This window comes from Electrophorus electricus, chromosome 21 (assembly GCF_041902795.1).
Source record: "Electrophorus electricus isolate QZ-2024a chromosome 21, ASM4190279v1, whole genome shotgun sequence".
Lineage (NCBI taxonomy): Eukaryota > Metazoa > Chordata > Actinopteri > Gymnotiformes > Gymnotidae > Electrophorus > Electrophorus electricus.
This window is the reverse complement of record NC_137517.1, coordinates 13,342,501-13,360,000: the sequence shown is the minus strand read 5'-3', so window position 1 is coordinate 13,360,000 and position 17,500 is coordinate 13,342,501. Positions and strand designations below refer to the sequence as shown.

The window sequence follows — 17,500 nt, the reverse complement described above, 5'->3', positions numbered from 1 at the left end:
TCTCTCTCTCTCTCTCTCTCTCTCTCTCCCAGGGTGAAGTTGGTTTTCCAGGAGAGCAGGGAAAGATCGGGTTTCAAGGAGACAAGGTATGTCTTATTTTGTCCGTCAGACACCACCCAAATTAAAAGTCGGATAATGTACAGTAACGCTGATCACTGATGGAGTTTGCTGGCAGCATCCGTGAAGGCCGTTATGCGACCTAGACACCTTCATTTAAGTGGAGTTGTACGGCTCCACAGCCGTGGGGTGAGGAAACTGTTCAAAGATTTCACTGCGAGGTGCCTTCCAGCATGTGATGTAAACATTTTTCAATTATGGCAGTATAACACTTACTTATATGTTAACACTTAATGTTAATTAATGCACTTATTGAATACATGTGGAAAACAGAGCTCCTGAGCCAGTCTTGTGATTGTTTGTGATTGTTTTAATGGAACGCAGATGGGGTTTGTTTGTGTATGCTGTGACTGCTTGGGGACTGGCACTATTTTTTCTAAGTTTGTAGGTTTGTAGTGTGAAGTTTAGGGGCTGATGTGTGCTCAGTAGCAGAACATTGCTTTGCCTGCTTCCCCAACGCCATGCAAATTCCATGCAAATTCCACACAACTGGTTTTAATATTAATGATAATGGCCGTGTTTGTACAACGATGACATTATATATTGGCAGGGTTTACTCCAATGATTGAGTGCCATGAAATGATAGTGTTGGCTTGGTACGGTAGGGACCAAAAGTCTAGGCTCACTACCACAAACTGTTTTTATCATTTCTCAAAAACGTTTTTGATAAGTGATCATTTATTACATTTTTACTCAGCTGTTACAAAGCATTATTCATGCTGTTTACTTCCTGTTTTTAAAATGACTGTAATGCCATGTATCCTGTTCACATAGTAACACATGTATGCTCCTAACACGAAGAGCTATTACCCCCTAACAAATAACGCCCAATGCTGGCTCAGTTAGCTCGTCCCGCTGTGTGTTCTCATCATTCCTGTTAGAGCTTTAATGTTGAAGAATGGTTCTTGTTGGAGAACATTTGTCACTGTGACGATGCACCAAAGTGCAACTCAGCTGTAGCGGACTCAGACTCTCTCTCTGCTGTACCTCGAATAATTGCCCTTTACCTTCATTCGTTCACACATGGTGTATTATTCCTGCACAGCTGTGCACCTATTATTGTTGTGAACTGTATTGTGTATCTATTTATTAGTATTAGTATTAGTATTAGTATTAGTATTAGTATGCACGATACAATTCATAGTCACCGGCTGCCTTCCGTGTTCCTTTCTTGCAACCGGCTGTTGTCACCTTTTGTTGCTCGTTATAAGTCTAGACCTGGTTGACATGACTCGACTCCAGATGTGAGGTTTGTAATTTGGCTGTGCGTCTGCCCCTTTCAGGGAGTTCAGGGTTTACCGGGTCCCCCAGGCCCCCGAGGAAAACCAGGACTTCAGGTGAGAGTTCACCTGAACCGTAAATATGTGTGTGTGTGCCTGTATGTATGTGCAACATTTGGCTTGTTTATGTATGAGTGGGTGTTTGTCTTTCAGGGCAGGCAAGGAGAAAGAGGGCCTGATGGGATACCTGGTCCTCCAGGTCCTGAGGTAAGACCTGCATTATTCTAAAAGCAAAAAAAAAATTTTTTTAAATGCACATAAAAACATAAGTAATCAGAATCAGGTTTTATTGGCCAAGCATCTTTGCACATACAAGAAATTTGTCCTCAGTCCCACAGTGGCTCACAGTGGACAGTATATGGTATACAGTATACACTACACAGTACATAGTATACACTACACAGTGTACAGTATACAGTATACAGGCACAGTATACACTACAGTATACGGTAAACAGTGCACAGTATACACTACCCAGTGTACAGTATACGGTATACAGTATACACTACACAGTATACAGTACACAGTATACACTACACAGTGTACAGTATCCGGTATACAGTATACACTACACAGTATACAGTATACAGTATACACTACACAGTGTACAGTATACGGTATACAATATACACTACACAGTATACAGTGCACAGTATACACTACCCAGTGTACAGTATACGGTATACAGTATACACTACACAGCATACAGTGCACAGTATACACTACCCAGTGTACAGTATATGGTATACAGTATACACTACACAGTATACAGTATACACTACACAGTGTACAGTATACAGTATACAGGCACAGTATACACTACCCAGTGTACAATATAAGGTATACAGTGCACAGTATACACTACCCAGTGTACAGTATATGGTATACAGTATACACTACACAGTATACAGGCACAGTATACACTACCCAGTGTACAGTATACGGTATACAGTGCACAGTATACACTACCCAGTGTACAGTATATGGTATACAGTATACACTACACAGTATACAGGCACAGTATACACTACCCAGTGTACAGTATATGGTATACAGTATACACTACACAGTATACAGTACACAGTGTACAGTATACGGTATACAGTATACACTACACAGTATACAGTATACGGTATACAGTATACACTACACAGTATACAGTATACACTACACAGTATACAGTATACAGTATACACTACACAGTATACAGTATACACTACACAGTATATGGTATACACTACACAGTATACACAGTACACAGTATACACTACACAGTGCACAGTATACGGTATACAGTATACAGTATACACTACACAGTGTACAGTATACACTACACAGTATATGGTATACACTACACAGTATACACAGTACACAGTATACACTACACAGTGCACAGTATACGGTATACAGTATACAGTATACACTACACAGTGTACAGTATACAGTACCAGTACATGGTATACACTACACAGTATACAGTACATAATAAAGAGCACACAGTACATAGTATACAGTAGCTGACAATAGGACTTACACTTGTGAGGTGACCTAAGCATCCATACCTGTCATGCACACTGTCACCGTTCACACTCTTTTTGTTTATTCATTTGATATATTCCCATAAGCACAATTATGAAATCTTGCATTTAATTGATTTCAGGGTTTCCCTGGTGACATTGGACCACCCGGACAAAACGGCCCTGAAGGACCAAAGGTTGTGTAAACAAGAGTTGTCCGTGTGTGTGTGTGTGTCTGTGTGTTTGTGTGTGTCTGTCTGTCTTTGCACATGTTTGAATATGTGTGTATATGCATCATATTGAAAGGGCGTCTTTTACCGTACCGAGAACATCTTACAGTTTTCTTATGGATTGTGGTGGAAATCCTCCTGCACAGGTCAGAGAAACAATATAATGATTGCAATGATTGCTGTGCTATGAGTTGATTCAGAGGCAAGGGTAAAAAAGAGAAATACATTTATTCAAAGACTCAGTTACACACACAAGCGTCCATAAGGGACAGGACGACTTCCCCCTCTTTCTACTGTCAGTCCAAAGACGAGAGAAAATGGACTGACTACCCACCAGGAGTTGTTTTGCCCTGCTGCACCCATCTTACCAGTGGGCAACGTCAGGGCTAGAGAGACGTGAGGGAGCGCCTGTAACATCTTAACTTACTGCACAGACTGTTCAAGAGATTGATTAAGTATACATTGTGCAGGATTACAGGATATGGTAATGCTTTTGGAAGTTCCGGAGTTACAGTGAAAAATGCATTTATAAACTCCCTAAACCTCAAAAAACTAGTGTGTATACTGAGGCTTAAAAATCAGAATAACAACTATTCCATTTTACTTACTAAGATCATTGAAAATGAAATGGCTTTTTGATTAATACAAAAAATAAGTTGAACAGCAATTAACGCCAATTCTTTAAGTACAACAAAGTGTGAGTCAGAAAAAAAAGCGAGTGTGAGGAGTACATGTGAGGAGCATGTGTAGAGATGTATAGAGCTGTGGGAAGCATGTGTAGAGATGTAAGGAGCTGCGTAGAGCTGTGAGGAGCATGTGTAGAGATGTATAGAGCTGAGGGAAGCATGTGTAGAGATGTGAGGAGCTGCGTAGAGCTGTGAGGAGCATGTGTAGAGATGTATAGAGCTGTGGGAAGCATGTGTAGAGATGTGAGGAGCTGCGTAGAGCTGTGAGGAGCATGTGTAGAGATGTATAGAGCTGTGGGAAGCATGTGTAGAGATGTGAGGAGCTGCGTAGAGCTGTGAGGAGCATGTGTAGAGATGTATAGAGCTGTGGGAAGCATGTGTAGAGATGTGAGGAGCTGCGTAGAGCTGTGAGGAGCATGTGTAGAGATGTATAGAGCTGTGGGAAGCATGTGTAGAGATGTAAAGAGCTGAGGGAAGCATGTGTAGAGCTGTGAGGAGCTGCGTAGAGCTGTGAGGAGCATGTGTAGAGATGTGTAGAGCTGTGGGGAGCTGTGTAGAGATGTGAGGAGCTGCATACAGCTGTGAGGAGCATGTGTAGAGATGTGTAGAGCTGTGGGGAGCTGTGTAGAGATGTGAGGAGCTGCATACAGCTGTGAGGAGCATGTGTAGAGATGTGAGGAGCTGCGTAGAGCTGTGAGGAGCATGTGTAGAGATGTATAGAGCTGTGAGGAGCTGTGTAGAAATGTGAGGAGCTGCATACAGCTGTGAGGAGCATGTGTAGAGCTGTGAGGAGCTGCGTAGAGCTGTGAGGAGCATGTGTAGAGATGTGTAGAGCTGTGAGGAGCTGTGTAGAAATGTGAGGAGCTGCATACAGCTGTGAGGAGCATGTGTAGAGATGTGTAGAGCTGTGGGGAGCTGTGTAGAGATGTGAGGAGCTGCATACAGCTGTGAGGAGCATGTGTAGAGATGTGAGGAGCTGCGTAGAGCTGTGAGGAGCATGTGTAGAGATGTGTAGAGCTGTGAGGATTTGTGTAGAAATGTGAGGAGTTGCATACAGCTGTGAGGGGCATGTGTAGAGATGTGAGGAGCTGCGTAGAGCTGTGAGGAGCATGTGTAGAGATGTGTAGAGCTGTGGGGAGCTGTGTAGAGATGTGAGGAGCTGCATACAGCTGTGAGGAGCATGTGTAGAGATGTGAGGAGCTGCGTAGAGCTGTGAGGAGCATGTGTAGAGATGTGTAGAGCTGTGAGGAGCTGTGTAGAAATGTGAGGAGTTGCATACAGCTGTGAGGGGCATGTGTAGAGATGTGAGGAGCTGCGTAGAGCTGTGAGGAGCATGTGTAGAGATGTGAGGAGCTTTGTGGTGCATGATGAGATGTCACCACCACAGTATAAAATAAGATTTGGCCTCATGATAAAATCTCAGTGTGGGACATCCATGCTAAAGTGGCTTTGTCATGCTCATATATCTGTGTGCGTGTGTGTGTGTGTGTGTGTGTGTGTGTGTGTGTGTGTGTTTTCACCACACAGGGCAAACCCGGAGCAAGAGGGTTACCAGGACCCCGTGGAGCTCCAGGACGAGAGGTGTGTGTGTGTGGGGGGGGGGGCACAGAGAGAGAAAGAGTACCCCACTTTTGACATTTCCCATCATGTAGCAGGTGAAGTAATTAGTTCTTTTGATCTCCATAACCAGGGAGATGAAGGGCCAATCGGACCACCTGGACCTACAGGATCAGAGGTGAGCTCTGATTGGCAAACCATATGCCAGTACGTAGAAGTGTTTGGCTATATTTCTATGGGTTTGAGACATTTTGTAAGAGGTCATGTGTGTGTTGAAATTGGTCTATAGCAGACAACACAGTGTAGGTGTGTGTGTGTGTGTGTGTGTGTGTGTGTGTGTGTGTGTGCGCGTGTGTGTGTTGCTCCTGGTACTGTATCTTACATCTGCTGATTGGGAATGCCGATGTCATTTCCAGTGTAAGATTTAACTCATACTACATTGTGTAAGCCCAAAGTATTTTCCGTTTTAAACAAATACTGCAGTTCCTGTGCTGAACCACCAGATGGCGCAATGAGAAATCTTCATTTCAAAATGGCTGAGATTCGCAGCAGTCTAGGTAGCTGCTATCGGGCTCCTGGAGAGCATCTGTCCTGAATAGCGCCGTTGCCGATCTCACACACCTGACCGTATTACTTCAACAGGAGCGACGGCTCCGGGGAGCCGGCTGTCTAGTGTAACGTTCTCCTCCCCGTGTAAAACTGAGAGCCAATCGTAACACGCTCAACCAAACCACTGGCCTGTTCGCTGAGCTTGCAGACACTTCAGCACCAAACAAGGAGACATCTTCAGTGCAACTTGGAGTCATCACGTAACACGCAATTTCAGCTCCGCAACTGAGCAACCCCTCTGGCGTCTCAGTGCCTTACCATAGAAGGACTCTGGGTCCAGGCTTGAGGGTCATCAGTCGCTTGGCCGTCTGTCTACCGAGCCCAAGAACCCTGCTAACCGTTCAGGTGCCTTAGCACAAGGAAACTGGCTCAGCGCTGGGAGTATTGAGGCGCTTCTGTGGGATCGACTTTTTATTGACTTCTTTTCTTTGTAAAGCAGAGATGCCTCTTGGGGGAGTGAAATAAAGTTGAACTGATGAATATACATTACATAACAGCCCCCCGTTCGGATCTCTAAATCTTTTGTTCCATTGCTGTTTTTCATCCGTTTTAGAAACCTGCCTCTTTGGCCCTCTCATAGTGGCTTCTGGATAGTGGCCATATACCCTTGTTCCTTTCCTTCTTATGCTTCAGGTATCTGTTTTCCTCATTCTCTCTCTCTCTCTCTGTCCTCTCTCCTCCTCTCTCTCTCTCTCTCTCTCTCTCTCTCTCCTCCCTCTCTCTATCTCCCTCACTCTGCTGTATGGTCAGTAATAGGATAGGGCGGAAGCAGGTTTTCAGAGTTTTTTGACTCCTGTGACCGCAATCCTCCTGTTTTTCTTCTCAGCTCACGCACACACAAGCACACACATACACACGCACACCCATAAGGACACACACACGTACACAAACACACACAGTGGGGGGGATGCCATGATCAAACAGAAGAATGATAATTTATTGAATTTAACATTTTACAACTCTCTCTCTCTCTCTCTCTCTCTCTCTCTCTCTCTCTCTCTCTCTCTCTCTGTGTGTGTGTGTGTGTGTGTGTGTGTGTGTACATATTTGTCTGTATTGGCACTATACTTCCAGGTGGAGTTTTCCAAAAAACATCATAAACCAAACATTGCAGTGTGGGTTTGTGTTTGTTGTTGTTTTTGGAAAGCTGGGCCCTTGACTCCTAGAACACCATGTTACCTGTTTTCTAGTTCTGATGTTGTGCCTCCTCTCTCTCCCCTTCTCTTATCTCCTCTCTCCTCCTTTCATCCCATCTCTTAGGGGGCTCTGGGTAAAAAAGGTTTTCCCGGAAAATTTGGGGCTGAAGGAGTTAAGGTTAGATGCAAAATTCTCTCTGTCTCTCTCATAGACACACACACACACACACACACACACACACACACACACACACACACACACACACACTATAATGCACAATTTAACTGCCCTTTAGGGTGAGCAAGGAGACAGTGGGAAGGCTGGTCCAGTGGGAGAGAGAGTAAGTGTTCCACACACTGCACAGACACATGCACACTCGTATATGTAGATGGTACTAATGAGCCTCTGTGTTTCTGTGTTTCTGTGTGTGTGTGTGTGTTTGTGTGTGTGTGTGAGTGTGTGTGTGTGTGTGTGTGTGTGTGTGTGTGTGTGTGTGTGTGTGTGTGAGTAGGGTCTGGTTGGTTTTGTTGGCCCAGTGGGAGAATCAGGATTGGCAGGAGAAAAGGTGAGGGAAACTTGAGTGTCTTTACCTGAAAATGTGGAAAATGTATGTAGGTCCAATGTAGTGGGTAATAGTGTAGTGTAGTGGGTAATAGTGTAGTGTAGTGGGTAATAGTGTAGTGTAGTGTAGTGGGTAATAGTGTAGTGTAGTGGCTAATAGTGTAGTGTAGTGGGTAATAGTGTAGTGTAGTGGCTAATAGTGTAGTGTAGTGGGTAATAGTGTAGTGGGTAATAGTGTAGTGTAGTGGGTAATAGTGTAGTGTAGTGGCTAATAGTGTAGTGTAGTGGGTAATAGTGTAGTGTAGTGGCTAATAGTGTAGTGTAGTGGTTAATAGTGTAGTGTAGTGGGTAATAGTGTAGTGGGTAATAGTGTAGTGTAGTGGGTAATAGTGTAGTGTAGTGGCTAATAGTGTAGTGTAGTGGGTAATAGTGTAGTGTAGTGGCTAATAGTGTAGTGTAGTGGGTAATAGTGTAGTGTAGTGGCTAATAGTGTAGTGTAGTGGGTAATAGTGTAGTGTAGTGGCTAATAGTGTAGTGGCTAATAGTGTAGTGGCTAATAGTGTAGTGTAGTGGGTAATAGTGTAGTGTAGTGGCTAATAGTGTAGTGTAGTGGCTAATAGTGTAGTGTAGTGGGTAATAGTGTAGTGTAGTGGCTAATAGTGTAGTGGGTAATAGTGTAGTGTAGTGGCTAATAGTGTAGTGTAGTGGGTAATAGTGTAGTGTAGTGGCTAATAGTGTAGTGTAGTGGGTAATAGTGTAGTGTAGTGGCTAATAGTGTAGTGTAGTGGGTAATAGTGTAGTGTAGTGGGTAACAGTGCTAGTGTAGTGTAGTGGGTAATAGTGTAGTGTAGTGGGTAATAGTGTAGTTTAGTGGGCAACAATGCTAGTGTAGTGTAGTGGGTAATAGTGTAGTTTAGTGGGCAACAATGCTAGTGTTGTGTAGTGGGTAATAGTGTAGTGTAGTGGGCAACAATGCTAGTATAGTGCAGTGGGTAATAGTGTAGTGTAGTGGGCAACAATGCTAGTGTAGTGTAGTGGGTAATAGTGTAGTTTAGTGGGTAACAATGCTAGTATAGTGCAGTGGGTAATAGTGTAGTGTAGTGGGCAACAATGCTAGTGTAGTGTAGTGGGTAATAGTGTAGTTTAGTGGGTAACAATGCTAGTATAGTGTAGTGGGTAATAGTGTAGTGTAGTGGGTAACAATGCTAGTGTAGTGTAGTGGGTAATAGTGTAGTGTAGTGGGCAACAATGCTAGTGTAGTGTAGTGGGTAATAGTGTAGTTTAGTGGGCAACAATGCTAGTGTAGTATAGTGGGTAATAGTGTAGTGTAGTGGGCAACAATGCTAGTATAGTGCAGTGGGTAATAGTGTAGTGTAGTGGGCAACAATGCTAGTGTAGTGTAGTGGGTAATAGTGTAGTTTAGTGGGTAACAATGCTAGTATAGTGTAGTGGGTAATAGTGTAGTGTAGTGGGTAACAATGCTAGTGTAGTGTAGTGGGTAATAGTGTAGTGTAGTGGGCAACAATGCTAGTGTAGTGTAGTGGGTAATAGTGTAGTGTAGTGGGTAATAGTGTAGTGTAGTGGCTAATAGTGTAGTGTAGTGGGTAATAGTGTAGTGTAGTGGCTAATAGTGTAGTGTAGTGGGTAATAGTGTAGTGTAGTGGGTAATAGTGTAGTGTAGTGGCTAATAGTGTAGTGTAGTGGGTAATAGTGTAGTGGGTAATAGTGTAGTGTAGTGGCTAATAGTGTAGTGTAGTGGCTAATAGTGTAGTGTAGTGGGTAACAGTGCTAGTGTAGTGGGTAATAGTGTAGTGTAGTGGGTAATAGTGTAGTTTAGTGGGCAACAATGCTAGTGTAGTGTAGTGGGTAATAGTGTAGTTTATCGGGCAACAATGCTAGTGTTGTGTAGTGGGTAATAGTGTAGTTTAGTGGGCAACAATGCTAGTGTAGTATAGTGGGTAATAGTGTAGTGTAGTGGGCAACAATGCTAGTATAGTGCAGTGGGTAATAGTGTAGTGTAGTGGGCAACAATGCTAGTGTAGTGTAGTGGGTAATAGTGTAGTTTAGTGGGTAACAATGCTAGTATAGTGTAGTGGGTAATAGTGTAGTGTAGTGGGTAACAATGCTAGTGTAGTGTAGTGGGTAATAGTGTAGTGTAGTGGGCAACAATGCTAGTGTAGTGTAGTGGGTAATAGTGTAGTGTAGTGTAGTGGGTAATAGTGTAGTGTAGTGGCTAATAGTGTAGTGTAGTGGGTAATAGTGTAGTGTAGTGGCTAATAGTGTAGTGTAGTGGGTAATAGTGTAGTGTAGTGGCTAATAGTGTAGTGTAGTGGCTAATAGTGTAGTGTAGTGGGTAATAGTGTAGTGTAGTGGGTAATAGTGTAGTGGGTAATAGTGTAGTGTAGTGGCTAATAGTGTAGTGTAGTGGGTAATAGTGTAGTGTAGTGGGTAATAGTGTAGTGTAGTGGGTAATAGTGTAGTGTAGTGGGTAACAGTGCTAGTGTAGTGTAGTGGGTAATAGTGTAGTGTAGTGGGTAATAGTGTAGTTTAGTGGGCAACAATGCTAGTGTTGTGTAGTGGGTAATAGTGTAGTGTAGTGGGCAACAATGCTAGTATAGTGCAGTGGGTAATAGTGTAGTGTAGTGGGCAACAATGCTAGTATAGTGTAGTGGGTAATAGTGTAGTTTAATGGGTAACAATGCTAGTATAGTGCAGTGGGTAATAGTGTAGTGTAGTGGGCAACAATGCTAGTGTAGTGTAGTGGGTAATAGTGTAGTTTAGTGGGTAACAATGCTAGTATAGTGTAGTGGGTAATAGTGTAGTGTAGTGGGTAACAATGCTAGTGTAGTGTAGTGGGTAATAGTGTAGTGTAGTGGGCAACAATGCTAGTGTAGTGTAGTGGGTAATAGTGTAGTTTAGTGGGCAACAATGCTAGTGTAGTATAGTGGGTAATAGTGTAGTGTAGTGGGCAACAATGCTAGTATAGTGCAGTGGGTAATAGTGTAGTGTAGTGGGCAACAATGCTAGTGTAGTGTAGTGGGTAATAGTGTAGTTTAGTGGGTAACAATGCTAGTATAGTGCAGTGGGTAATAGTGTAGTGTAGTGGGCAACAATGCTAGTGTAGTGTAGTGGGTAATAATGTAGTGTAGTGGGCAACAATGCTAGTGTAGTGTAGTGGGTAATAGTGTAGTTTAGTGGGCAACAATGCTAGTGTTGTGTAGTGGGTAATAGTGTAGTGTAGTGGGCAACAATGCTAGTATAGTGCAGTGGGTAATAGTGTAGTGTAGTGGGCAACAATGCTAGTGTAGTGTAGTGGGTAATAGTGTAGTTTAGTGGGTAACAATGCTAGTATAGTGTAGTGGGTAATAGTGTAGTGTAGTGGGTAACAATGCTAGTATAGTGTAGTGGGTAACAGTGTACTGTGTGGGTAACAATGCTAGTGTAGTGTAGTGGGCAACAATGCTAGTATAGTATAGTGGGTAATAGTGTAGTTTAGTGGGTAACAATGCTAGTATAGTGCAGTGGGTAATAGTGTAGTGTAGTGGGTAATAATGCTAGTGTAGTGTAGTGGGTAACAATGCTAGTGTACTGTGTGGGTAACAATGCTAGTGTAGTGTAGTGGGCAACAATGCTAGTATAGTATAGTGGGTAATAATGCTAGTGTAGTGTAGTGGGTAATAATGCTAGTGTAGTGTAGTGGGTAACAACGCTAGTGTAGTGTAGTGGGTAACAATGCTAGTGTACTGTGTGGGTAACAGTGCTAGTGTACTGTGTGGCTAATAGTGCTAGTGTATAGTGGTGGGTAACAATGCTAGTGTAGTGTAGTGGGTAATAGTGTAGTGTAGTGGGTAACAGTGCTAGTGTAGTGTCGTGGGTAATAATGCTAGTGTAGAGTAGTGGGTAACAATGCTAGTGTAGTGTGTGGGTAACAATGCTAGTGTAGTGTAGTAGGTAACAATGCTAGTGTATAGTAGGGGGTAACAATGCTAGTGTAGTGTAGTAGGTAACAATGCTAGTGTAGAGTAGTGGGTAACAATGCTAGTGTAGTGTGTGGGTAACAATGCTAGTGTAGTGTAGTGAGTAACAATGCTAGTGTAGTGTAGTAGGTACCAATGCTAGTGTAGTGTAGTGAGTAACAATGCTAGTGTAGTGTAGTGAGTAACAATGCTAGTTCTTCTGCGTGGAAGGGGGGTTCAGTTCTGTAAAAGTACACCATGCTATAACAATAAGAGTCCTTGGTTTTAAGTTCTAAGGCAAGGTAACAATAAAGTATGATTGATACTGTAAGTGATTGATGCTTGATAAGTTGGAAATATATATATATATATATATATATATATATATATATATATATATATATATATATATATATATATATATATATATATAATTTCCACGCATCATGATATAGTACCATTACAGCCTCTGTGTGTGTGTGTGTGTGTGTATGTGTGTGTGTGTGTGTGTGTGTGTGTGTGTGTGTGTGTGTGTACTTTTCCAGGGTGATCGGGGGGAGATAGGCTTGCCGGGACCACCAGGGGAGAAAGGATCTACAGTAAGGCCATACAAACACGCTTTCACACACATACATATTCACCTAAAGACTCACCCATAGAAACATGTGAGCTGTGAATTGCAATGTGTGTAGCCTAAGAGCATTCTGCTGCCCCCCTGTGGACCCACTATTTAACTGCAGTCTGAGGTAAACTGCAGAGGACCTAACACTTTGGGGATTTGCAATTCTAAAACCAAGTACCAGAACTTGTTGTGACCTGTAGCCTCCAAGCTGACCAAAGGCACTAATTCTATTTGAAAAAAAATTAAAGCACAGAATGCCAGATTGATTTTGAGGATATTTATTTCAGTATTGGTTTAACCCTAAACAAAAAAGTTTATCAAGCACACTTCAGGGAAGTGTAAGTACATAGGCAAATGAACATAATCGTAAAGAAAGCTGTCATGCTAGGGCTTGGTACCACCCCTTCACAGTTAGTCTGTGACTGACAGACATTACTAGCCACCTCCCCCCACCGTGCAGAGTCTGGAATATAGCCATCTTTGTTTCATTTGCTTGGAAGGGATTCATTTCTTCTGTTTTGTCATTGGTAAGTGAAACACACACCTACTGGGGTTCAGGTCAGAGGACTGACTGTGCTGCTCAACCACATTTTGGATTTGGGTCTTTGGAGAGACATTAGTGGTGTGTTTTGGGCCAGCGTCCTGCTACGGGCTCCGATTTGGTCGGGTCTGAGCAGTTAAGGGTTATCTGCATGCTTCAGAACTCATCCTGTTGTTGTCAGCAGTCACGTGATCAATAAAGACGAATATAAATAAAGCCATTTCCTCTGGCTGTCAAACACGGTTGATAGATGAGGAGACACAATTTGAATACGAGTTCCTTTTGTTCCCCGCGCTCTCTTCTTTCAGGTGTATCTTCATCTCACCTCACCATAAAATAGTAATAGGTCTTTTATTGCATTTCTCAGCCAAGTACATTCATAGTTCTTAGTGTCCAAGATAGTTTATTATGACATTTACACTGGTTTTGTCCTAATTTTAAGAGGCAGCAGCAGACTGTAGATAGGTCACACCTACTCTCAACTTTAGGTCTTCTGTTCACTCTTGTGTGCATGAACTCAATGTAGTGACCCATTAAGCATCCAGCTGCCCACAGTTTTAGTCTCTTGAAAGGCGGACTAGATATACCCTTGGATTTGAACAGAACTTCTTCACCTTTCAGGTCCAGTGTGAAGGAGGGCAGGGCCCAGACACCAATCACTGTGTTACTATGCAAATTCTTAAAGGTTACACTAAATGGGTCAGATATAGTAAATACAACATTCCCACTCTGAGATTTGGCCCAGTGGCCCATCACACATAAACAAAATATTCATTGTGTTTGTGTGCGTGTTTGTATTTAAAGTGTATTAACTGTTTTATAATAACATATTAACATTAACATATTATAACATATTAACATGTTAATATTAACATATTGTACAATATAAACATATTACATTAACATTTTTTCGCAGGGGCATCCTGGGACTCCCGGAGAGAGTGGACCTCCCGGACCACCAGGCTCAACAGTAAGTCCTAACAGAACCTTCCAGAACTCACAAACACCATAATACCAATAAGTTATAACAGAGCCTTCCAGAACTCACAGACACCATAATAACAGTAAGTCCTAAAAGAACCTTCCAGAACTCACATACACCATAATAACAGTAAGTCCTAAGAGAACTTACCAGAACTCACAAACACCATAATACCAATAAGTTATAACAGAGCCTTCCAGAACTCACAGACACCATAATAACAGTAGTCCTACCAGAACCTTCCAGAACTCACATACACCATACTAACAGTAAGTCCTAAAAGAACCTTCCAGAACTCACATACACCATAATAACAGTAAGTCCTAAGAGAACTTTCCAGAACTCACAAACACCATAATACCAATAAGTTATAACAGAGCCTTCCAGAACTCACAGACACCATAATAACAGTAGTCCTACCAGAACCTTCCAGAACTCAAATACACCATAATACCAGTAAGTCCTAACAGAATCTTCCAGAACTCACAGACACCAAAATACCAGTAAGTTCTAAAAGAACCTTCCAGAACTCACAGACACCATAATGTTAATGTCCAAATATATTCTGACACACTAAACTGTTAAAATCTTTGTTGGTGGAACCTTCTAGAATATAGCAGTAATTGCTCGGGCAACATCTGTCATCCACGGTGTGTAGTGTAGCGTTACTTTCATTATACAAAGTTGCTCCATTGCAGATTAGCACCCACATTTTTTTCTGTAGCCACAGTGAATGGAATCCTGTGTTAAATGTTTTCAGAGTATGATGGCCCGGAGGATGATGGTATTTCTGTTATAGATCAATCATTGTGGCATTGCAGTATATGTCACTCCCTTTACACACTCCTACTGCTCATTGAATGATGAAGGTTTGCACACTTTAAAGTTTGCATACTTTAAAAAATCTAATATAAAGTTACTGTTTGTTTATAATAGCTATAGCATGCTGGTAAGTAATTTTGACTAAAGTTAGCTAGTTAAAATGATAAATTAATGCCAACTAAAACAGTTTTAAAAAAAGGTAAATTTTCTTATCCAACTAGCTAGCTAATTAATTACCTGAGCATGTTGATGTAGTTGCTGGTTGCTCACTTAAATGACTCAGCTACCTCAGAAAAGGCTGCAGGCACGTTGCTAACGTTAGCTGCAGCTGTTGCGGGGGACTCGGTGTACAGGCTATCAAATACGGTACACTCTTCAGTGTTTACATTCGTGTTTGACCAGGTGATTACTCAAGCGTTGCAATGGCCAGCTTTGCATTTTGCCTTATAAGTATTGCAGAGAGCATTGTCTGCATTGAGTTTGGAAAAATGTAACCCACCACTGCCATGACTGTAGGTGCGTCTCAATTAAAGGGTCATTGCTAGGTAGTCCTTACATTTAATGACAGTTCACTGACAGTTCATAACATCCATTACTGGTGACATATAAGGCAAACTGGAAATAATATGGAAATAACTGGAAATATGGCCACCTTGTTACGCTTGAACTGAAATTTGGCATGACTGATTTGATGTGAATAGGTATTTGGCATTACAGAAGTAATTCCATTGGTACCCTTAAAAGTACCGAATTCGGTACCCGACCCAATTACAAATTTTGTTGAAATCAGATTTGAGTGTCCAGAGCGTCCAGAGTGAGACATATCTGTCCTATTGGAACCATATTTTAAACCAGAATGTGACTTGGATTTTTTTTTTTTTTTTTTTTTTTTTGCAATTCATACTATTAAAGGTCAATGTGGTTGCAATCTAGATGTGCCAAAAATTCGATTTAGCCTGGCAGTCTGAACATAGTCTAAGGCAAGTTTCAGAGCTGTGACTCATACCTGAACTCTAGTTGGACCTCTGCCCCGCTATACTGAGAATCTGTTGAGAAAACCACATAGCTGTGATTGACATTGTCAGTCATCCTTCCAGAACCGTGGTGTATAAGTGTATAAGGGTATGCGTGTACCTATGTGTGTGAATGTGAGGAAGTCAGCTGGACCCTAGTTTACCCTTTAGTTGGTCAGTCAATTCTCCTACAGAAAGTAAGTGTGTGTGTGTGTGTGTGTGTGTGTGTGTATGTGTGTGTGTGTGTGTGTGTGTGTGTGTGTATGTGTGTGTTTTATCTAAACTCTGTTATTTAGGGCCCTCCTGGACCATGTGGCCCAACTGGAATACGAGGACCTAAGGGCAGGCGGGTAAGTGTTTGTGTGTGTGAGTTGTGTGTTGTGTGTTTGTGTCTTTATGTGTGCATGTAGAATTGCTATGGGGTGTTTCTGCTGTGTATGTGCTAAATGTGTATATGTGAAGAAAATACATCTTTTGTTTTGTGCTATTTTCAGCTGAGCTGTGCTTGTGTCCATGTGTTATGTATGATCAATATGTGTGTGTGTGTGTGTGTGTGCACCTTAATGAATGTATTCACAAGAAGAGAAACGCACAGTCACTCTTTTACACACTTACACACACACACACACACACACACACACACACACACACACACACACACACACACACACACACACCTTAGAGAGTGGTTCTCATTTGCAGAGTACTGCTCAACCCTCATAAAAGTGCAGCGTAATCAGAAATTAGGGGCAGGGGGGATCTTGATCAGATGAGAACAGGGCAAGTTTCTATGGAACATTTGAGTAGACTCCCATACACTAGTGAATCTGTGAATCACTTTTGAGTGATACTCTATATGAATCACCTTTCCACTTTCCACATCTCATATTTTCTGAACTTCATTCCACCGTCTTAAGACGAGTCAGTGGCATCATGTCAGCACAGTGAATTCAGCAAATCAGTCACTTCAAGTAGCATAGATAGAGTTTATATATTGTGTTTATAGGTAGTGTTTATAAGTAGTGTATATAGGTAGTATTTACAGGTAGTGTTTATAGGTAGTATTTATCGATAGTGTTTATAAATAGTGTTTACAGGTAGTGTTTACAGGTAGTGTTTATAGATTGTGTTTATGGATAGGTGTTTATAAGTAGTATTTATAGGTAGTGTTTCGAGATAGTGTTTGTAGGTAGTGTTTACATATAGTGTTTATAAGGGTTAGATAGAGTTTATGCAGTGAAGGTTTTGTGTGTTTGTGTGTTGTTTTCTCACCCCCATTTGTACCTTTTCTGTCTGGTAGCCTCTGCTGCATGTCTTTGTGAATAAGAATATGTTCTTAACAACTTGCCTGGTTAAAATGAAGATCAAAATAAAGTTTAAGAAACAATGAGTTCATACACATGAACACAATAAGCAAATATTCTGATCATTACAATGTATTGAAATGTACATTGAAATGTATTTGAAGCTTAAATGATTAATTTTATTTGGCATAGATTCAGTTCATGTGGCTGGCGTGTAGTACATGCAGCTCTGACAGCTCCAGTGAACTGAATCTATGAACTGAAACTTGGCAATGAATTGAATCTATGAACTGAAACTTGGCAATGAATTGAATCTATGAACTGAAACTTGGCAATGAATTGAATCTATGAACTGAAACTTGGCAATGAATTGAATCTATGACACTGAAACTTGGCAATGAACTGAATCTATGAACAAAAACCTGGCAATGAACTGATGAGTTTGGCAAGCCTGCTCTACTAGAATCCAGGTTGAGGAAGATTGTTGGTCCAGACCTATCTAATCCAGGAACTATACTTCCTCCCTCGAAAAAGGCCATGGACTCGAATTCAGACTGCGAATTCAG

The 17,500-nt window shown here is 41.8% G+C and overlaps 1 protein-coding gene across 3 annotated transcripts in view; it reads left to right on the top strand.

Annotated features, from left to right (window-relative positions):
• Window positions 1–17,500, top strand: part of col27a1a (collagen, type XXVII, alpha 1a) — an 81,750-nt gene that overhangs the window by 41,395 nt on the left and 22,855 nt on the right. For 2 of the 3 annotated variants that reach the window (XM_081704305.1, XM_035521251.2), the window contains exons 17-28: window positions 33–86; window positions 1,401–1,454; window positions 1,551–1,604; window positions 3,058–3,111; window positions 5,358–5,411; window positions 5,521–5,565; window positions 7,257–7,310; window positions 7,429–7,473; window positions 7,645–7,698; window positions 12,196–12,249; window positions 13,730–13,783; window positions 15,927–15,980. In XM_081704305.1, the coding sequence (XP_081560431.1) occupies window positions 33–86; window positions 1,401–1,454; window positions 1,551–1,604; window positions 3,058–3,111; window positions 5,358–5,411; window positions 5,521–5,565; window positions 7,257–7,310; window positions 7,429–7,473; window positions 7,645–7,698; window positions 12,196–12,249; window positions 13,730–13,783; window positions 15,927–15,980 (630 nt within the window). The remainder of the gene's footprint in view (window positions 1–32; window positions 87–1,400; window positions 1,455–1,550; window positions 1,605–3,057; window positions 3,112–5,357; window positions 5,412–5,520; window positions 5,566–7,256; window positions 7,311–7,428; window positions 7,474–7,644; window positions 7,699–12,195; window positions 12,250–13,729; window positions 13,784–15,926; window positions 15,981–17,500) is intronic. The other variant, XM_081704304.1, reaches the window with a different exon arrangement.